Genomic DNA, 16856 nt, shown 5'->3' with positions numbered 1-16856 from the left:
GGAGCCTTCCCTGGCGCTCCCTTCCCTGGCGGTCCCTTCCCTGGCGGTCCCTTCCCTGGCGGTCCCTTCCCTGGCGGTCCAGTGGCTAAGATGCCGCCCTTGCAATGCTAGGGGGACCTGGGTTCGATCCCTGGTCAGGGAACTAAGATTCCACAGTGCCACAACTAAGAGTTCAATGTTAGGACCTAGTGCAGCCAAATAAACATTTCTTTTAAAAGAGAGAAAGAAGCAGGTGGCCCGTGGGCCAAGCCCTCCATCTGGGAGACAGCAAAGAGGGTCTGCTCCCCTCTTCTGCTCCTTAACTTTCAGTTCTGCTTCCAGGGCCCGGGTCTTTGCAGCCAAGACTAAAATCCCCCACACCTGGTTTGCCCAAAGACCACACACGAGGACAGATATACGATGCCCTTTAAGACACAAAAGACATAATGGGGGCAGGTGGTAGAACTTACACTTCACCCACAGGTGGAGGAGGGAAGCTCAGCTGGGTTCACTGGCAGCGCAGGGCCAGGACTCCATAGAGGTCTGATACCCACAGCTGGGGGTACCATACTCGCAATGAGCCTTCAGGGCCAGGAGAGGGAAGAGAACTCTGAGAAAGGTTCAGATCAAGTCTGGCCCTGTTAACGAGGGAGCCCTCAGGGAGAAGGAGGCGAAGGAATCTGGCTCGTGATTTCCCCTAATCTCAGGCCAACTCTAGTCACACAAGGGAGATGCATCATCCCCATTACACAGATGAGGAAACTGAGACCCAGAGAGGTAAAGCTCCTTGCTCTTGACCACATACCTGGAGAGTAGTGGAGCTGGAATTCAAACTTCAGTCTGGCTGAAAAGTGCACACACTGCTTGGAGGGCTTGGGGGCCCCAAATTCTGTCCTTTCCTCGAGTTTTTCCTGCTGCAGGACCAGACCCCCACTCTCCTCATAGGACCAGTAAAGGGGGACTCAGGGAGACAGAGAGCAACTCCACTGAGCTGAGATGACCATGCAGGAGCCCCACTGGGAAGTAGGGTTCCTTAGATCAGACCCCTCCACCAGATTTTATTTTCCCGACTCCAAGAACCAAACAAACAGGGACAGCTAGTTGCTCAGGAGATGTGGGCTGGCCCCACCCTCATGGGGCAGCTGGATTCAGCCTGAACAAGAACCCCTTTGAGCTCTGGTGCTAACAAGAACTCCTACCTCCCGGGATCTCAGAAACCCTGGGTCCTCCCATTGAGTGGGAGCTGGGAGGGCCAAGAGCTAGGCGGGTCCCATCTTCTTTCAGTAGTCAAGCTGTTTGGCGGACTGGACCAGGCCTGGTTAAGGGCCCCACTCATTTTCCCTGCCCCCTGACCTCCCGCCCAGGACTGGGCTCTCTCAGCACACCAGGCTGGCCTGCTCCTCATGGGGACAGAATTCGGGGGCAAAGTGCTCAGGTTGATGCCTCCCCTGTCCCTGGGAGCAGTGCTAATGAGCCGCCCCCGCCAGCCCTGCCAGGACCCCCATCCAGCTAAGCTGCTCCTGCCTCAGGTGGAAACCCCCTCGCTGCCATCCCTCAGCACCTCTCCCCGCCGAAGCCTGGCCAGCCTGTGCCTCCAGGAGCGCAGACCACTCCCTCCTTGTGCCCACCCCACGTCTGCTCAGAGAGCTCCCTTGCCGCCTTGCCTGTTGCTGTGGCTGGCCTCCCCACTTCCTGTCTCACCCCAGGGCCTCGCACAACTCCGGGCATACAGTAAGTGCTCAGTAACTGTTGACTCAATAGACAAATGCTTCCCGTAGGAAACCCCTCTGTGTAGTTTCTTTAGCATCAGTGGGGGCTCGGGATGAAAACCGAAGAACCTGGAGTGAAAGCAACCGCTCAAGTTTGCCTCTGGCTCCCTCCTCCCTGACCCCCAGGCCCCTCCTCTGAGTCTGCTTCCTCCTCTGTAAAGAGGGGAGAGTCCCCTCTCCCTGCAGATGGTCAGGGTTCCTGTGAGGATCTGAGAGAGGTCATGGCCCAGCCATGGTCAAGGGGCGGGTTCTCCCAGCCTTGCCCACTGAGCCTCCCACCCTTGCCGGCACCCCGCCCCACCTCCCTCATCCCACCCTGCCCCCTGAAGGATGCCAAGGTGGGCACCCCATGGGAAGTAGAGATGGAGGCACCACCAGGCCCCCCACTGTACCCACAAAGCTTCATACATGTCCTGTGGGACTGAATCTTTTTCCTGGTGACAGCGGCTGCGGGAAGGCCCTCTTCACACCTGGGGTGGCACCCACGGACAGTCTCCCACCCCTTCGAGCTCAGAGGTGCTCCCAGAGCTCAGACCCAGCCATACTCAGGATCCCGTCCTCTCTTCTCCCCCTACCAGAGGTCTGAGGCCAACAATTGGCCCCCTTCCTGACCAGAGCGCAAAGACTTGCAGACTGAGAACAGTCACCAGGGAGACTGCTGGTGACTGCCAGGTGAAACCCGGAATCTTTGCTCCGGGAGACATCCAGGATTTCCTACAAAGCCCAGGCTACGATGGAGCAGGGAGCTGGTCCTGCAGAGTGACCCGCCTGTCGCTGGCCCTGTCCCACTGTGCCCACTGCTGGAGCAGAATCAGGGTGAGCTGGCACCCCTGGACCTGGTCACAGACCACTTTTTCTTGGCAGGCCACTTGGGGCCTGGCTGTTTCCAGACTAGAAGCTGGTCATTCAGGTCCAAACACAGACTTGCATTCATTAAGAAACAGAGCACTCCTGTGCTCCTGGGGGCCACCCTCCGCTGGGCCCGCTGAGCGGAGGGCCCACAGACACCCTCAGATGCTCCAGGCTGCCAGGAGGGGTGGCTGCTCCCGGAACAAGTCAACTCTGTCCATCCATGGATCCCATACGGTGCACTCTGGGACACCCATCTCAGAATCGCACTAGCTTTGGGAACCCACTCAGCTCTTCTCAGAGCCCTGGGGGTCTTGAGAGGTCTCAGGGTCCTGAAAGACCCTGGGCGTGGGGACAGGAAGACAGGGAGGCAGGCCTGAAAGAACCTCTCACAGCCTTGGGGAAGCCACTGTCTCCTTCTGGGCCTCAGTTACCCCTCAACAAAGGGGCAAGAAAGTCTCCAGCCAGGAGAGAAAGCAAATGTTGTCTGAGGGAATGACAAAGCCGAGCCCAGGATTCGGTGAGCAGCAGCTGGCCACTGGCTCTCTGTGGTCAGAAGAACCCCGACCCCAGGAGAGGCTGGCAACAGCATAGCCCTCAGAGGCTGCCGGCCACTCTGCCTCCCTCCTCTAAACTCCAACTGAATGCCTGGATTCACTTAGCTCTGTGTAAGTGCTGTGTGTACGAAGATGCATGAGGCAAACGACTACCCCCAAAATGCTTGGTGGGAGAGGCAGACGTGAAACAAATATTTATAGAGATCAATACATAATTATAACTGTGTAATGTGTACTATGAAGGCAAAGCACAGTGTCTGAGAGCACCTCAATCAAGGAGCCCTGAATCAACTGCAGAGAGAGGGAAGACTTCCCTGAAGACACAGCAGCAGCATTTGCCCTGATAGTCAACGGATGCTAGTCAGACCAAAGCGCTGGTGGGGGAGAGGAGGGTTGGAGGGTATTGGGGAGGGGTCATGGTAGAGCAGGGATTCCCTACCTCTGGGATCTGATGATGATCCAAGGCAGAGCTGATGTAATAATAATTTGAAATAAAGTGCACAATAACTGTAATCTGCTTGAATCATCTTGAAACCACCCATTCCCCCCTACCCATCTGTGGAAAAATTGTCTTCCATGAAGCTGGTTCCTGGTGCCAAAAAGGTAGGGGACCACTGTTTAGAGGGTTTATGATATGCAAAAGCCCTGAGGCCAGATGTGTATAGCATGTAGGAGAAACATAAACAGAGCCTTTGTGTCTGGAAGGTAGAAGTGAGCAGTGAAGAAATGAGCAATGGGGCTGGAGAGGTAGGCAGGGTAGATCATGCAGGGCCCAATGGGCCCCAGTAAGGGTTTTTGTCATTCTCTTAAAAGCTAGGGGGAACCAATGAAGGGATTTAAAAGGGAAAAGACTATCAATTTCGTATGTTAAGAATATGGAGCAGCATCTGTTTGAGCTGGCATATATGGACATGTTCATAGATCACCCTAAGACATAGATTTGTTTCAAATACAAAATGGTGTGGGACGGGGGACTAGAGGAAGAGTATTGATGAAATGGGGACAACCTTATGTTGGTAGTTATTTTAGTTGGTGGTGACGGGTGGTCACCCGTGGTCAGAAGAACCCAGATGCCAGGAGAAGTTGGCAGGAGCCTAGGATGGAGGAGGGGTCCATCCTACAACTCTCCTCCTCTTTTTTTTTTTTTTTGATACCCAGAGATACCCAGAGAGTGGCTGTGATTCTTTTTTTTTTTAATTCTTTTTTTTTTTTTTAATTTTTGGCTGCACTGGGTCTTTGTTACTTAGCAAGGGCTTTCTCTAGGTGCGAAGAGCAGGGGCTACTCTTCCTGGCAGTGAACGGACTTCACATTTTGGTGGCTTCTCTTGTTGCGTAGCACGGGCTTTAGGCACGTGGGCTTCAGTAGCTGTGGCTCACGGGCTCTAGAGCATGGGCTCAGTAGTTGTGGTTCAGGAGCTTAGTTGCCCTGCAGCGTGTGAGATCTTCCTGGACCAGGGATTGAACCCTGCATTGGCAGGCAGATTCCTATCCACTGCACCACCAGGCAAGTCCCAGTCTCCTCTTTTGTATACATTTAGAATTTTCCATGGAGACAGACCAGTTAGGAGATTATATTCCAGCAGCGAGATGATGTCTCAAACTCAGTGGCAGTTGTGGTGATGAAGGTTGAGGGATGGATTCACAACACATATATCTCTAAGTAGAACCAATCTGGACTTGGTGATCAATTGGATGTGGGGTGTAAGGAAAAATGTGTCAAATATGATTTTAGATTTCTGGCTTAAGCAAGTAGGATACTGCTCTATTTTGCTGAGACAAAGCAGGGGAAACAATCATGAGTTCAGCCTTAAAGATATGTGAGAAGCATTTAAGTAGAGATGTCACGTTATATATGAGTGAGGAGCTCAGAAGAAAGCTCCAGGCTGAAGGGAGAAATTCCTGAGTTATTGGCCCATGAATGGGTACAGGAGCTAGGGAGATCCCTCAGGGAACCTTCTTCTTCCCTAAAGAAGAGAAGCTATGGACAAGGGTGCCAAGACCAGTACAGTGGGGGAGAGAGCAGACTTTTCAACAAATGGTGCAGGAACAACTGGATATTCACAGGCCAGAGAAGTAAGTTGGATCCCTATCTCACAGCATGTACAAAACTAACTCAAAAATGTCAGAGCTGGGACTTTCCTGGTGGTCCAGTGGTTGAGAAACCACCTTGCAGGGGCTTCCCAGGTGGCTCAGTGGTAAAGAATCCGCATGCCAATGCAGGATCCAGGAAGATCCTACATGCCATGGAGCAACTAAGCCCGGCCACTCTGCCTCCCTCCTATAAACTATTGAGTAACTAACTCACCTGTTTAGTCTGTGCTGTAGAGCCCAGAAGCCACAACTATTGAGCCCATGAGTTGCAACTAGTGAAGCCCCAGTGCCCTAGAGCCTGTGCTCTGCAACAAGAGAGGCCACCGCAATGAGAGGCCTGCACACTGCAACTAGAGAAAAGCCCACACAGCAACAAAGATCCAGCACAGCCAAAACTAAATAAATAAATACAATTATTAAATTAAAAAAAAAAAAAGATTCTGCCTTGCAATGCAAGAGATGCAGATTCAATCCCTGGTTGGGGAATTAAGATCCCACATGCTGTGGAGCAGGTAAGCCAGCACGTCCCAACTACTGAACTCTCATGCTCCAGAGCCCATGTGCCACAAATAAACAGTCCGTGCACCACAAAGAAAGATCCTTCGTGCCACAACTAAGACTCGATGCAGCCGAATAAATAAATACTTTTTTTTTTTTAATGTCAGTGCTAAAACTCTTAGAAGAAATCATGGGTGTAAATCTCTGACTAGGCAACAGTCTTGTAAGATACTCGCCTGCTGCTCAGGAGACACAAGAGACGTGGGTTTAGTCCCTGGGTCAGGAAGATCCCCTGGAGTAGGAAATGGCAACCCGCTCCAGTATTCTTGCCTGGAAAACCATGGGCAGCAGGTAACCGTCCATAACTTCACAAAGAGCTGGACACAAGGAGCAGAGCACAGATGTTCTCTTTGCTCCGGACTCTCAGTCTCTTAAGATATGACACCCAAAGCACAAGAAACAGCAGAATAGATAAGTTGAACTACATTGAAATTAGAAACCTTTGTACTGCTAATGATATCATTGAAAAAGTGAAAAGGTGACTCATAGGATGAGAGAAAACAGTTGTAAATCAGAGATCGGATAAGGGACTATATCTAGAATATATTAAAAAACTCTTACAACCTTGTAGGGATTACACTAAGTGAAAAAGAGCCAATCACAAAAATACAAATGCTTTATGACTCCACTTATATGAAGGACCTAGAGTAGTCAGATTCATTAAAACAGAAAGCAGAATGGTGGTTGCCAGAGGCTGAGGGTGGGGGTGGGTGGAGAGTTATTTAATGGATGTAGAGTTTCAGTTTTGCAAGGTGAAAAAGTTCTGGAAACTAGTTGTACAACAATATGAATACATATATTTAACACTATTGAACTGTACAAATGAACTTAGAAATGGTTACGATGGTAAATTTTATGTTATGTGTTTTCTAATCCACAATTAAAATTTTTAAAAAGAACTCTTAAAACTGAACAATAAAAAGACAAATAATCCAACTAAAAATGGGCAAATATTTACATAAACATTTTTCCAAAGAAGATATCAAATGACCATTAAGTACACAAAAAGATGTTCAACCTCATTAGTCATCAAGGAAATACAAATCAAAACTACAATGCAATACTACTTTACATCCCCAAGAGGCTGTTATTTATACCAGGTGTTGGTGATGACGAGGAGAAACTGGAACCCTCATACATTGCTTCTGGGATTGTAAAATGGTGCAATTGTTTTGGAAAACGGTTTGGTGATTCTTCAAATGGTTAAACATTTACTATATGACCCAGCAATTCTACTTCTAGGTACATACCCTCCAAAATTGAAAATATATATGCACACAAAATCTTGTACAAGAATGCTCATAGCAAAGGGAACCTTCCTACCCTGTTGGAAGGAATGTAAATTGGTGCAGCCACTATGGAAAACAGTACAGAGATTCCTCAAAACTAAAAACAGAATTCCCATATAACCCAGCAATACCACTCCTGGGCATATATCCAGACAAAACTACAATTCAAAAAGACACATGCAACCCTGTGTTCATAGCAGCACTATTTGTAATAGCCACAGCATGAAAACAACCTAAATGTCCATCAACAGGTGAATGGATAAAGATGTGGTATATATACACAGTGGAATATTACTCAGCCATAAAAAGAATGAAATAATGCCATTTGCAGAAACATGGATGGACCTAGAGATTATCATACTAAATGAAGTAAGTCAGAAACAGAAAGACAAATACCATATGATATCATTTATATATGGAATCTAAAGTAAGACACAAATGAACTTATCTACAAAACAGACTCACAGAAAAAAACAGAACTGTGATCACTAAGAAGGAAGGCAGGTGGGAGAGGGATGGATTGGGAGTTCAGGATTAGCAGATGCAAGCTATTATATATAGGATAAATAAACAAAAAAGTCCTACTGTATAACACAGGGAACTATATTCAATATCCTATAATAAGCCATAATGGAAAAGAGTATTAGAAGAATGTATATATGTATATAACTGAATCACTTCACTGTACAGCAGAAATTAACAACATTGCAAATCAACTATACTACAATTTTAAAGTCTTCAAAAAAGGGATGCTCATAGTTTTATGATCATTATTACCATTATTATTACTATTATTATGACTATTACATTACCATTACTATTAAAGCCAAAAAATGGAAACCCAAACACTAATGAGGTTGAACATCTTTTTGTGTACAGCTGATAAATGGATCAGCAAAATGTGGTATATCCATACAGTGGAACATAATTCAATCATACAAAGGAATGAAGTACTGATGTATACTGCAACATGATGGAACTTAAAACTTTATGCTAAGTGAAAGGCCAGTTGCAAAAGACCACATATTGTTATGACTCCATGTACGGGGAATGTCCAGAAGTGGCAGATCCCCAGAGACAGAAAGTAGATCAGTAGTTGCCGGTTGGAGGGAAGGGGAAATGGGAAATGACTAAGGCACATAGGGTTTATTTGTGAGGATGATTAAACTGTTCTGGAATTACACAGTGATCATGGTTACACAACTTTGTGAATACAGTAAAAGTTACTGAATGGCACATTTTGAAAGGATGAATTTTATGGTGTGTGAGTTATTTCTCCACGAGAAGGATGGGGGTTGGAGAGGAGAGTAGTCTGGGACCTCAAGAACTACAACCCTTAAAGACTGGGTGGAAGGGGTTTCCCTGGTGGTCCAGTGGCTAAGTGTCCAGTGGACACTCCCAGGGCAGGGGGCCTAGGTTTCATCCCTGGATGGGGAACTCGATCCCACCTGCCACTACTCAGAGTTCCCAAGCTGCACCTAAATATCCTGCATGTTGAATGAATATCAAGATCCCAAGTGTGGCAACTAAGACCTAAGCACAGCCAAACAAATAAAACTAAGTATTTTTAAAAAGAAGAAGTTTGTGTGGAGGAGGAAGAGGAATGCCCCAAGGAGAGGAAGAGGAGGTGGCCCAAGAGGCAGAAAAAACCAAGTGTGTAGGTTGTGGTGGATGCCAAAGGAGGGCTTCAAAAAGGAATGGGAAAGCAGGAAGTTTGCTGGGAGGCCAAACTGCAGGAGGACTGAAAGGCAGTCTACCTACCAACCAGGAGAGGATCCATGCGGTAGTGGGGAGTCTGAATCCACACCTAAAGGTCTGCTCCTCCCCGCTCCCTCCCACGCTGGTGACTGCATCCCAGGGACGGACAGTGAGGACAGGCCTCTGAACGCAAGTGAGGATGCTGCGGACACAGCCGGAAGCCCGGGTCACCGGCCAGCTCAGCGCCACACCGACCTCGGATCCTGCGAAAGGCCACGGAGATTCTGGGGGATGGGAAAGAGAAGGGACCGCACCTCTCTCACCCCGATTGAGCCGGATTGGAGGCAGGGGACGCTGCCGTTGCCCGAATCCTCCCTGCCTGGTCCAGCCTTCCCCAGCCATCCTCACCTGACGCTCCGCTGCCCCTGGCGTGTCTCTGCCGCAGCCCGCGAACCACAAGTCCATTTTCTGAGTCTGCCCTGGGAAGGGCTGGGGAGCCCGCAGGCACCCGGCGCCGAGAGCGCAGCCACACCCAGAATTCCAGCAACGCAGGGCCCCGCGCCAGAGAGCCCGCCCCGCCTGCCCTGCGCACCCCTTGATGGGGGCTGGTGGGTCCCCAGGCGGAAGAGCAAAAGCCTGCGTAGACCAGAGGCTGTTGGATTAGAGCACCTCCTGCACCCTGGAAACGGAGCCCGCGCCCCTCCGGCACCCAAACCCGGGAGTTGGTCCGGATTTGGAATGTCCCAGGCAGGTTCCAGCTCCTTGCCCAGCCGAGGCTTCTCCTAACTAGGCTCCCCAACCGGACCCGCGCTTGTGTAAGGGTTCCGATTCCTGGGCGATAGCCTACTCTTAAAGAGCTTACTGGATCCTGGGACCTTCTTTTCCACGGAGAGCCCCAGATTGTTCAGCTAGTGGAAAACCCCTAAGAAGGCTTGCTCTCGCCACTGTTATTCAGCATTGTTCTGGAAGCTCTAGTCATTGCACAAAGGCATGAAAAAGAAACAAAAGGTTCATATATTAAAAAGAGATGATTATTCTTTGAAAGATGGTAACATGAACTACCCAGAGAATATATATTCAACTGGAAAAATCATAAGAAAGTGGCCCAGATATTCTTATATTTGGACACTGGGTCAGCCAGAGCTGTGATGAAGATAGACACATAATAATACACTCTCACAGACTTAATTGTTATTCTCGCGGTTACAAGATAAACATAAAAATCAATAGTTTCTCAGTAGGCATGCAATAAACAGTTATAAAATCTATTTGGGGAAATGATTCTATTCATGTGGAAACAACACGTATAAGTTATCCAAGAATAAACTTCTAAAATGTAGAAAAATCTAGAAGGAAACCAGAGGCATTTTAAAAATAACATAAAAGAAGGCTTGAATAAGTGGAAAGATAAACTGTTCCTGAGTGGGAAGATTGAAAGTTTTAAGGAAGTGAATTTATCCCAACTGTCATGCAAGGGTTTTGCCCTACCAGATGTCAGAACAAACTACAAAGCTGGAACAATTAAAATATTTACAGTTTAGGAAAAATTAATAGATCAATAGAATGAAAGAGGGAGTCTCTGGACTCCCTCTATGGGTATGATCTATGGGTATCTGAGAATTTAGTATATAAGAAAGAATCACGGGACTTCCCTGGCTGTCCAGTGGTTAAGACTTTGCTTTCCAATGCAGAGGGTGTAGGTTCATCCCTGATGGGAGAGCTAGGATCTCATATGCCTCAGGGCCAAAAACCAAAACAGAAAACAGAAGCAGTCTTGTAACAAACTCAATAAAGACTTTAAAATGGTCCATATCAAAAGTAAAATCTTTTTTAAAAAGAAAGAATCTGTTTCAAATAAGTAAGGGAAAAAGAGATTGTCCAATAAATGATATTAGAACAACTGGGTACCTCATACCATTCATAAAAATACAGTAAGTAAATTCCAGGTAGATTAAATGTCAAATATTTTCTAAATCAATAGAATAGAATATTACTATGTAAGGAAACATCTTCCTAAGCAAGATACAAAACCCAGAACACATAAAAGAAAATATTTAATTGCAAAAAAATTAAAAACCTCTGTACATCAAAATTTAAACTGACAGGGGACTTCTCTGGTGGTGAGTAGTTAAGACTTCGCTCTTCCACTGCAGGGGACACAGGTTCCATCCCTGGTTGGGGAACTAAGATCCCACCTACTGCACAGGGCACCCAAAATAAATAAATAAAAATTTTACAGGTGAAGTAAACAAATGCTAAGAGTCAGACACGACTGAGTGACTGAACTGAACTGACTGAAACAATATTGAAAAATTAAACTGGAAAAGGACTGGCATTTCTAAATGATAATAACTCATCTATGTCAGTATGAAAAAGGCAAACACTCTAATAGAAAAGTGGGCAAAGAATATGAGTAGGCAAGTCACAAAAGAAGAGAGTTCTCTCTTACCTTACTTTACTGATAAACATTAAAAGAATTAGAGTGCTCAATATTACCAAGGATGTATGTGGAAAAATAAGCATTCTTATTTTCCATGAGACTTAAAACTAAGTTAACCTTTCTGACATATATCAAATGCTTTAAGAAATGTAAATCCTTTGACCCTAAAACTCCATTTCATGCAACTTGTTATAAGGAAATAAATGGACAAGTAGGCAAAAATGTATATTCCTATAAATTATGAGGAAATTAAACAATTATGAGGAAAAATGTAGAAATACCAAAATAGTATTTTATCAATATAATCGATTCCTATGCAATTGACTAAAAAGATTGACTAAAAAAATTGACTAAAAAATTAGCATGTGCTAATATGGAAAAAAGGTAAAAAAATGTGTTGTTTAGCAAAAAGTATATCTAAGTTAGTAACCAAGATATAACCCATTTATGTGGAAAGAAGGGAACTCTTCTACACTGTTGATGGAAATGTAAATTGGTACAGTGACTATGGAGAATTGTATGGAGGCTCCTTAAAAAACTAAAAATATAGCTACCCTGCAATCCCATTCCTGGGCCTATATCTGGAGAAAAAAGTCATCTGAAAGGATGCACGCACCCCAGTGTTCACTGCAGCGCTGTGTACAATAGCCAAAGACACGGAAGCAGCCTAATGTCCACTGACAGAGGAATGGATAAAGAAGGTGTGCTTCATACACACAATGGACTATTACTCAGTCATTAAAAAGAATTAAATAATGCCATTTGCAGCAACATAGATGGACCTAGAGAGTGTCATATTTAGTGAAGTAAGTCAGACAGAGAAGGAGAAATATCGTATGACATCCCTTATATAAAGAATCTAATGAGAAATTATATAGATGAACTTATTTACAAAACAGACTCACAAACTTAAGAGAATGAATTTATGGTTGCCAGAGGGGAGGGATGGGGGAAAGGAGAGTTAGGGAGCTTGAGATTAACATGTGCACACTGCTATATTTAAGATGGATAACTGGGACTTTCCTTGTGGTCCAGTGGTAAAGAATCTGCCTACCAATGCAGGGGACACGAGTTCAATCCCTGGTCCAGGAAGATTCCATGTGTCACAAGGCAATTAAGCCCATGTACCACAACTACTAAGCCTATGCTCTGGAACCCACTAGCTACAACTACTGAGCCCACATGCTCTAGCCCTAGAGGCCAAGAAAAACCACCACAGTGAGAAGCCTGCACACCATAGTGAAGAGTGGCTCCCACTCGCTGCAACTAGAGAAAGCCTGTGAGCAGCAATGAAGACCTAGAGCAGCCATAAATAAACAAATAGAATTTTAAAAAACACTTAAAATGAATAACCAACAAGGACCTACTGTATAGCATAGGGAACTGCTCAATGTTATATGGCAGCCTGGATGGGAGGGGAGTCTGGGGGAGAATGAATACATGTATGGCTGAGTCCCTTTGCTGCTCACCTGAAACTATCATAACATTTTTAATCAGCTATACTCCAACATAAAGTTTAAAAAGTTAAAGAAATATATAACCCATTTATAAAATTAAAAATTCTATTAAAAAGAACAGAAAAAGAAACAATAAAAAAAAATTCTGTATCAAACAATAGTGATGATGTCTCAGGGAAGAATTCACTCTCAATAGTTTCCATTTTGCCTGAAATTACTATAACAAGATATTACTTGTAATATCTTTAAAATCAAGAAAAATAATAAAGATATTTTTTTAAAAAGGTAGAAGTGATATCTTTTTTTACTTATTAAATTTCAAAGGCTTAAAAGTGTAAAAACCTCTATGGTTGATCAACATTTTGGTGAATGGACAGTCTCACACTCCTGTGTAGGAGAGCAGTATGTGAATAGATACATATGTTTACATATAGATACCCAACAGACCCATAAATTCCACTTCTAACAATTTATTCTCAGGAAATAATTGGACACAAATTTAAAAGTATACAAATATTCACTGAAGTGTAGTTTAAAAAGAAAAAAAATAGAGCATGAACAAAGTATGGTTTATTCATACAATAAAAGGCTATGTAATGATTAAAATATTTCATTATTAAAACATTAAAAATAAGTTTAACACAAAGGATAGCATTATATAACATTGAAAAAAAGCATTACATGTATCTAGAACAGCATGCATACTAAAATATATTGGGGGACTTCCCCGGCAGTCCAGTAGCTAAGACTCCACACTTCCAATGCAGGGGGCCCAGGTGGGATTCCTGGTCAGGGAACTAGATCCCACACGGCATAACAAAGAGTTCGCATGCCACATCCTAAGATCCTGCATGCCACAACTAAGACCTGACACAGCCAGATAAATAAATCCATATTTTAAAATAAATAAAATACAAAGTAACAATGTGCTTTCCCAGTAGATTTTTAACATTACTTGAGGAAACACTAATTTAGGACAAAGACTTAGAGACTGGCTCAACCTCCACAGGTTATTAAACACTCCAGTCCTAAAGTCTGACCAAGCACTTGTAAACTAATGAAAATGTGTGGTTGTGGTGGGGAGAAGGGAGGCACCAGCCTGCCCTGTAGTGGCTTATATTCTTGGGAACAGCACCTTCTTTCTGTACTTTGGCCAGCAGGGACTCTGTGGGGAAGCAGGTACTTTTTTTTTTTTAATTTTTAAAATTAGTTTATTTTTTATTTTTGGCTGTGCCAGGTCTTCATTGCTGTATGCAGACTTTCTCTAGCTGTGGCAAGCAGGGACTACTCTCTAGTTGTGGTACAGAGGCTTCGTGTTGTGTTGGCTTCTGCTATTGCGGAGCATGGGCTCTAGGGCATTTGGGCTTCAGTAGTACTGGCCCATGGGCTCAGTCACTCCAGGGCATATGGAATCTTCCTGGACTAGGGATCAAACCTGTGTTGCCTGCATTGGTAGGTGAATTCTTAACCACTGGACCACCAGGGAAGCCCAGGTACTTCTTGATAACAGAAAGCTCCACCCCCTTCCTTGCTGTCCCCGTCTTCCTTCCTTTCCTACATTAGTAAACAGCTGGGGAATTAATCAAAGCTTCAAAGGTTGGTGATAACAGGTAGTGACAGACTCGTGCCCTGCAGCCCAGGTGAATAGCAACACAGCGGCCAAGGCTGACTTCATGCCAAACTTACCCTTGCTTAAAACAGGGCTGCAGAATTGGGTGGAATTATTTTCACTTCTCAGGAAAGAAAAAAGGAAATTATTTTCTGGTGTCTGGACTCAGACCCTGGATACCAAAGTGGAATGCTTCATGGGTCTCAACGCCATGGCTTTCCATAGGTAGTCATGACAACGAAGTAATTATGTAAAGAGATAAAATACCTTCAAAAATCAAGGGGGAAACAGGCTAGTTAGCAGAATCGCTGAATGGCTGCACAGAAAAGGCCTTTAAGAAGCCTACAGTCCGTTCTCCTTACCTTACAATGGCAAAGCAGGCCCAGAAAGGAGACCTGACTTGTCCCAGGTCATAGAAAAATAGGAACTTCTGACAAGAGAGGCTCTTCATACTGGTCTGATAAGCATGGTATGTGGCATTCAAGGGCCAAAGCCGCAACTTAACCAGGTTAAGGACTAGGAGGGGTCACCCAAACAGGCATGTGGAAGAGCTTCAGGAGGTCTGGCTGGCAGAGTCCATCTTGAGTACTGCTGACCTCAACCTCAGGGATCTTAGGTGGATGGATTGGCACACAGATCCTCCTGGTCTACACTAAAGCTCCAAGGACCCAGCTAAGCTCAGAAACATCAAAGAAATCAGTAACATCAAGGCCTGGATAGGACCTGGATTGACCCCACTATGCTATTCAGAAAATTCTCCCAAAGGCAAGTCAGGAATGAGAACTTTGGTTTGGCCCCTGCAGAAATGCTCCTGGAAGCTCAGTAGCAGCTTCTGTCAGCTTTGTGCTCTAGATCTGCCCATTTGTCCCAGAGATGTTCATTGCTTAACTGGTCCTGTAGAACCACAGCCTCAGACCCGAGTGTCTGTCTGTGCGGTCAGAAGAGTGCAGAAGGAGCGAACCCTCCCTCTCAATGCAGAATGGGGGTGGGGGGGGGGAGATATACACCCTCTACTCCCCTCTCCCTGAAGCCCCGTAAGTCTTTGCTGTGCAAGGAACTGGACTTCAGAGCCAGCTAGAGATGTACATTGGAGCAAAGACATCGTGGATTGTTAGGACATTCTTTCCCTAGGAGTCCGATTCCTGCAAGGGTGGGTGGGGCAAGCAAAGCCAACAAGGGAAATGCCATCTGTGTAGGACTTCACCAGCTTCTTTGAGGACAGGACAGAGGGAGCCCTTAAGCCTTCTGCCAGCTTCACGTACTTGTGTGGCTTGGGCACTGGGTTGCACACTACATCCACACTGTTTGCCCCAAGGCTGGATGGCCAGGGGTGCCAGGCTGCCCTTCAGAGCTATGGCTGTAGGGTTTGGGATCTGGACAAGGGCCGCAATTTAGGGCTTCAACCGCTGACTCCGTCTTCCCCAGATAATCCTACCCGCAGGGGCCCAAGACATCAGGGGGCAGAGGCCAAAATTCTTGATCCTATCTGAAACGCCACCTCTCACCTGCGCTGCCTCCCTACCCCTTGATCAGCTGCAAGAACTTTCCTTCTTCCGAGAGTGACTGTGGAACAGATCTCGAGGCTGAGAGACTGGCCCCAGCCCGCCCGACGTGGACGGGCACGACGTAAGGGTGCGGCCGAGTCGTGCTGGGACAGCTCCACGCTGCCTCCTAGGCAACAGAGCGCCGCTACAATTGCAGACTCGGTTAGGAGAAGAGAGAGGCTGAACCTTCCGGGGGCCAGAAGAGAAGGACCAGCCCTTGGGTTGGGGGTAGTTGGGACAGGAGGTCGATATGGCTAGGGAATGAATTAATGAGCGAATGAATGAATGACCAGCGACGGCGGCAGAGGAGGATGGTGGTGAACCACGGGAGGTATCCCGAGGAGGGTGCCCTCCACCTCCCTGGTGCCGCCCGGACGTCCATCATCCCCGATGTTCGAGCCCCTCGCAGGAAGCGCCGGCAGCCTGACATCCCGCCCCCGCGCAACACCTCTCAGCTCGGGGCCCGTACGGCGCAGCTCTGGAGCGGAGCCGCATTCCGGCAGGGTGGAAAGTGCCTGCCCCGCGGGCAGAATCCACCGAGGCGCCACGGGCGCCGAGTCCCGCCAGGGAGCGTCCCTTCGAGGCGGACTCCGGGGTCCAGAGCCCGGTCCGTGGGTTGCACCCCCTTACCTGCTCGCCCCGGCGGCCGCGCCCGGACTCAAAGCTGTCATCGCGGAGCCTCCAGACAGCGCGGGGGACCGAATGCCCACTCCTGACCGCCTCGGATGACACGCCCCCGACCGTCCATTGGCTGCTCGCGCGGGACGGGCCCAGCCCATTGGTTGTTCCTCCCTCTCTCCAGATCCAGGTGGGGCCCCAAGCTCTGCTTAGATCCTACCGCTTAGTCCATGGGACTGGCAAGTCCCGGAGTCCTGGGCCTGGGCCTGCATCCTTTGCCCTTCCCAGCGAGGGCCTTGGGTACTTGCTTTAAGTTCTTCCTCTTTAGCCATTTTAGTCTCGGAGCCTGAAGCCCTCTGCAGCAGCCCATTCCCGCCCTCCTCCAACACCTCCCAACC

At 46.9% G+C, this 16856-nt stretch overlaps 1 protein-coding gene across 1 annotated transcript in view; it reads right to left on the bottom strand.

The window, feature by feature from the left end:
• The window catches only part of GRAMD2A (GRAM domain containing 2A), a 32133-nt gene extending 15514 nt beyond the window's left edge, over positions 1–16619 (bottom strand). Inside the window, exon 1 of the mRNA XM_061158322.1 lies at positions 16471–16619. Within this exon, the coding sequence (XP_061014305.1) occupies positions 16471–16619 (149 nt within the window). The remainder of the gene's footprint in view (positions 1–16470) is intronic.
• Between the last annotated feature and the right edge of the window lie 237 nt (positions 16620–16856).

Source organism: Dama dama, chromosome 12 (genome assembly GCF_033118175.1).
Source record: "Dama dama isolate Ldn47 chromosome 12, ASM3311817v1, whole genome shotgun sequence".
In the NCBI taxonomy this organism is placed as follows: Eukaryota; Metazoa; Chordata; class Mammalia; order Artiodactyla; family Cervidae; genus Dama; species Dama dama.
Note: the sequence above shows the minus strand (reverse complement) of the source record. Positions and strands in the feature narration are given on the sequence as shown.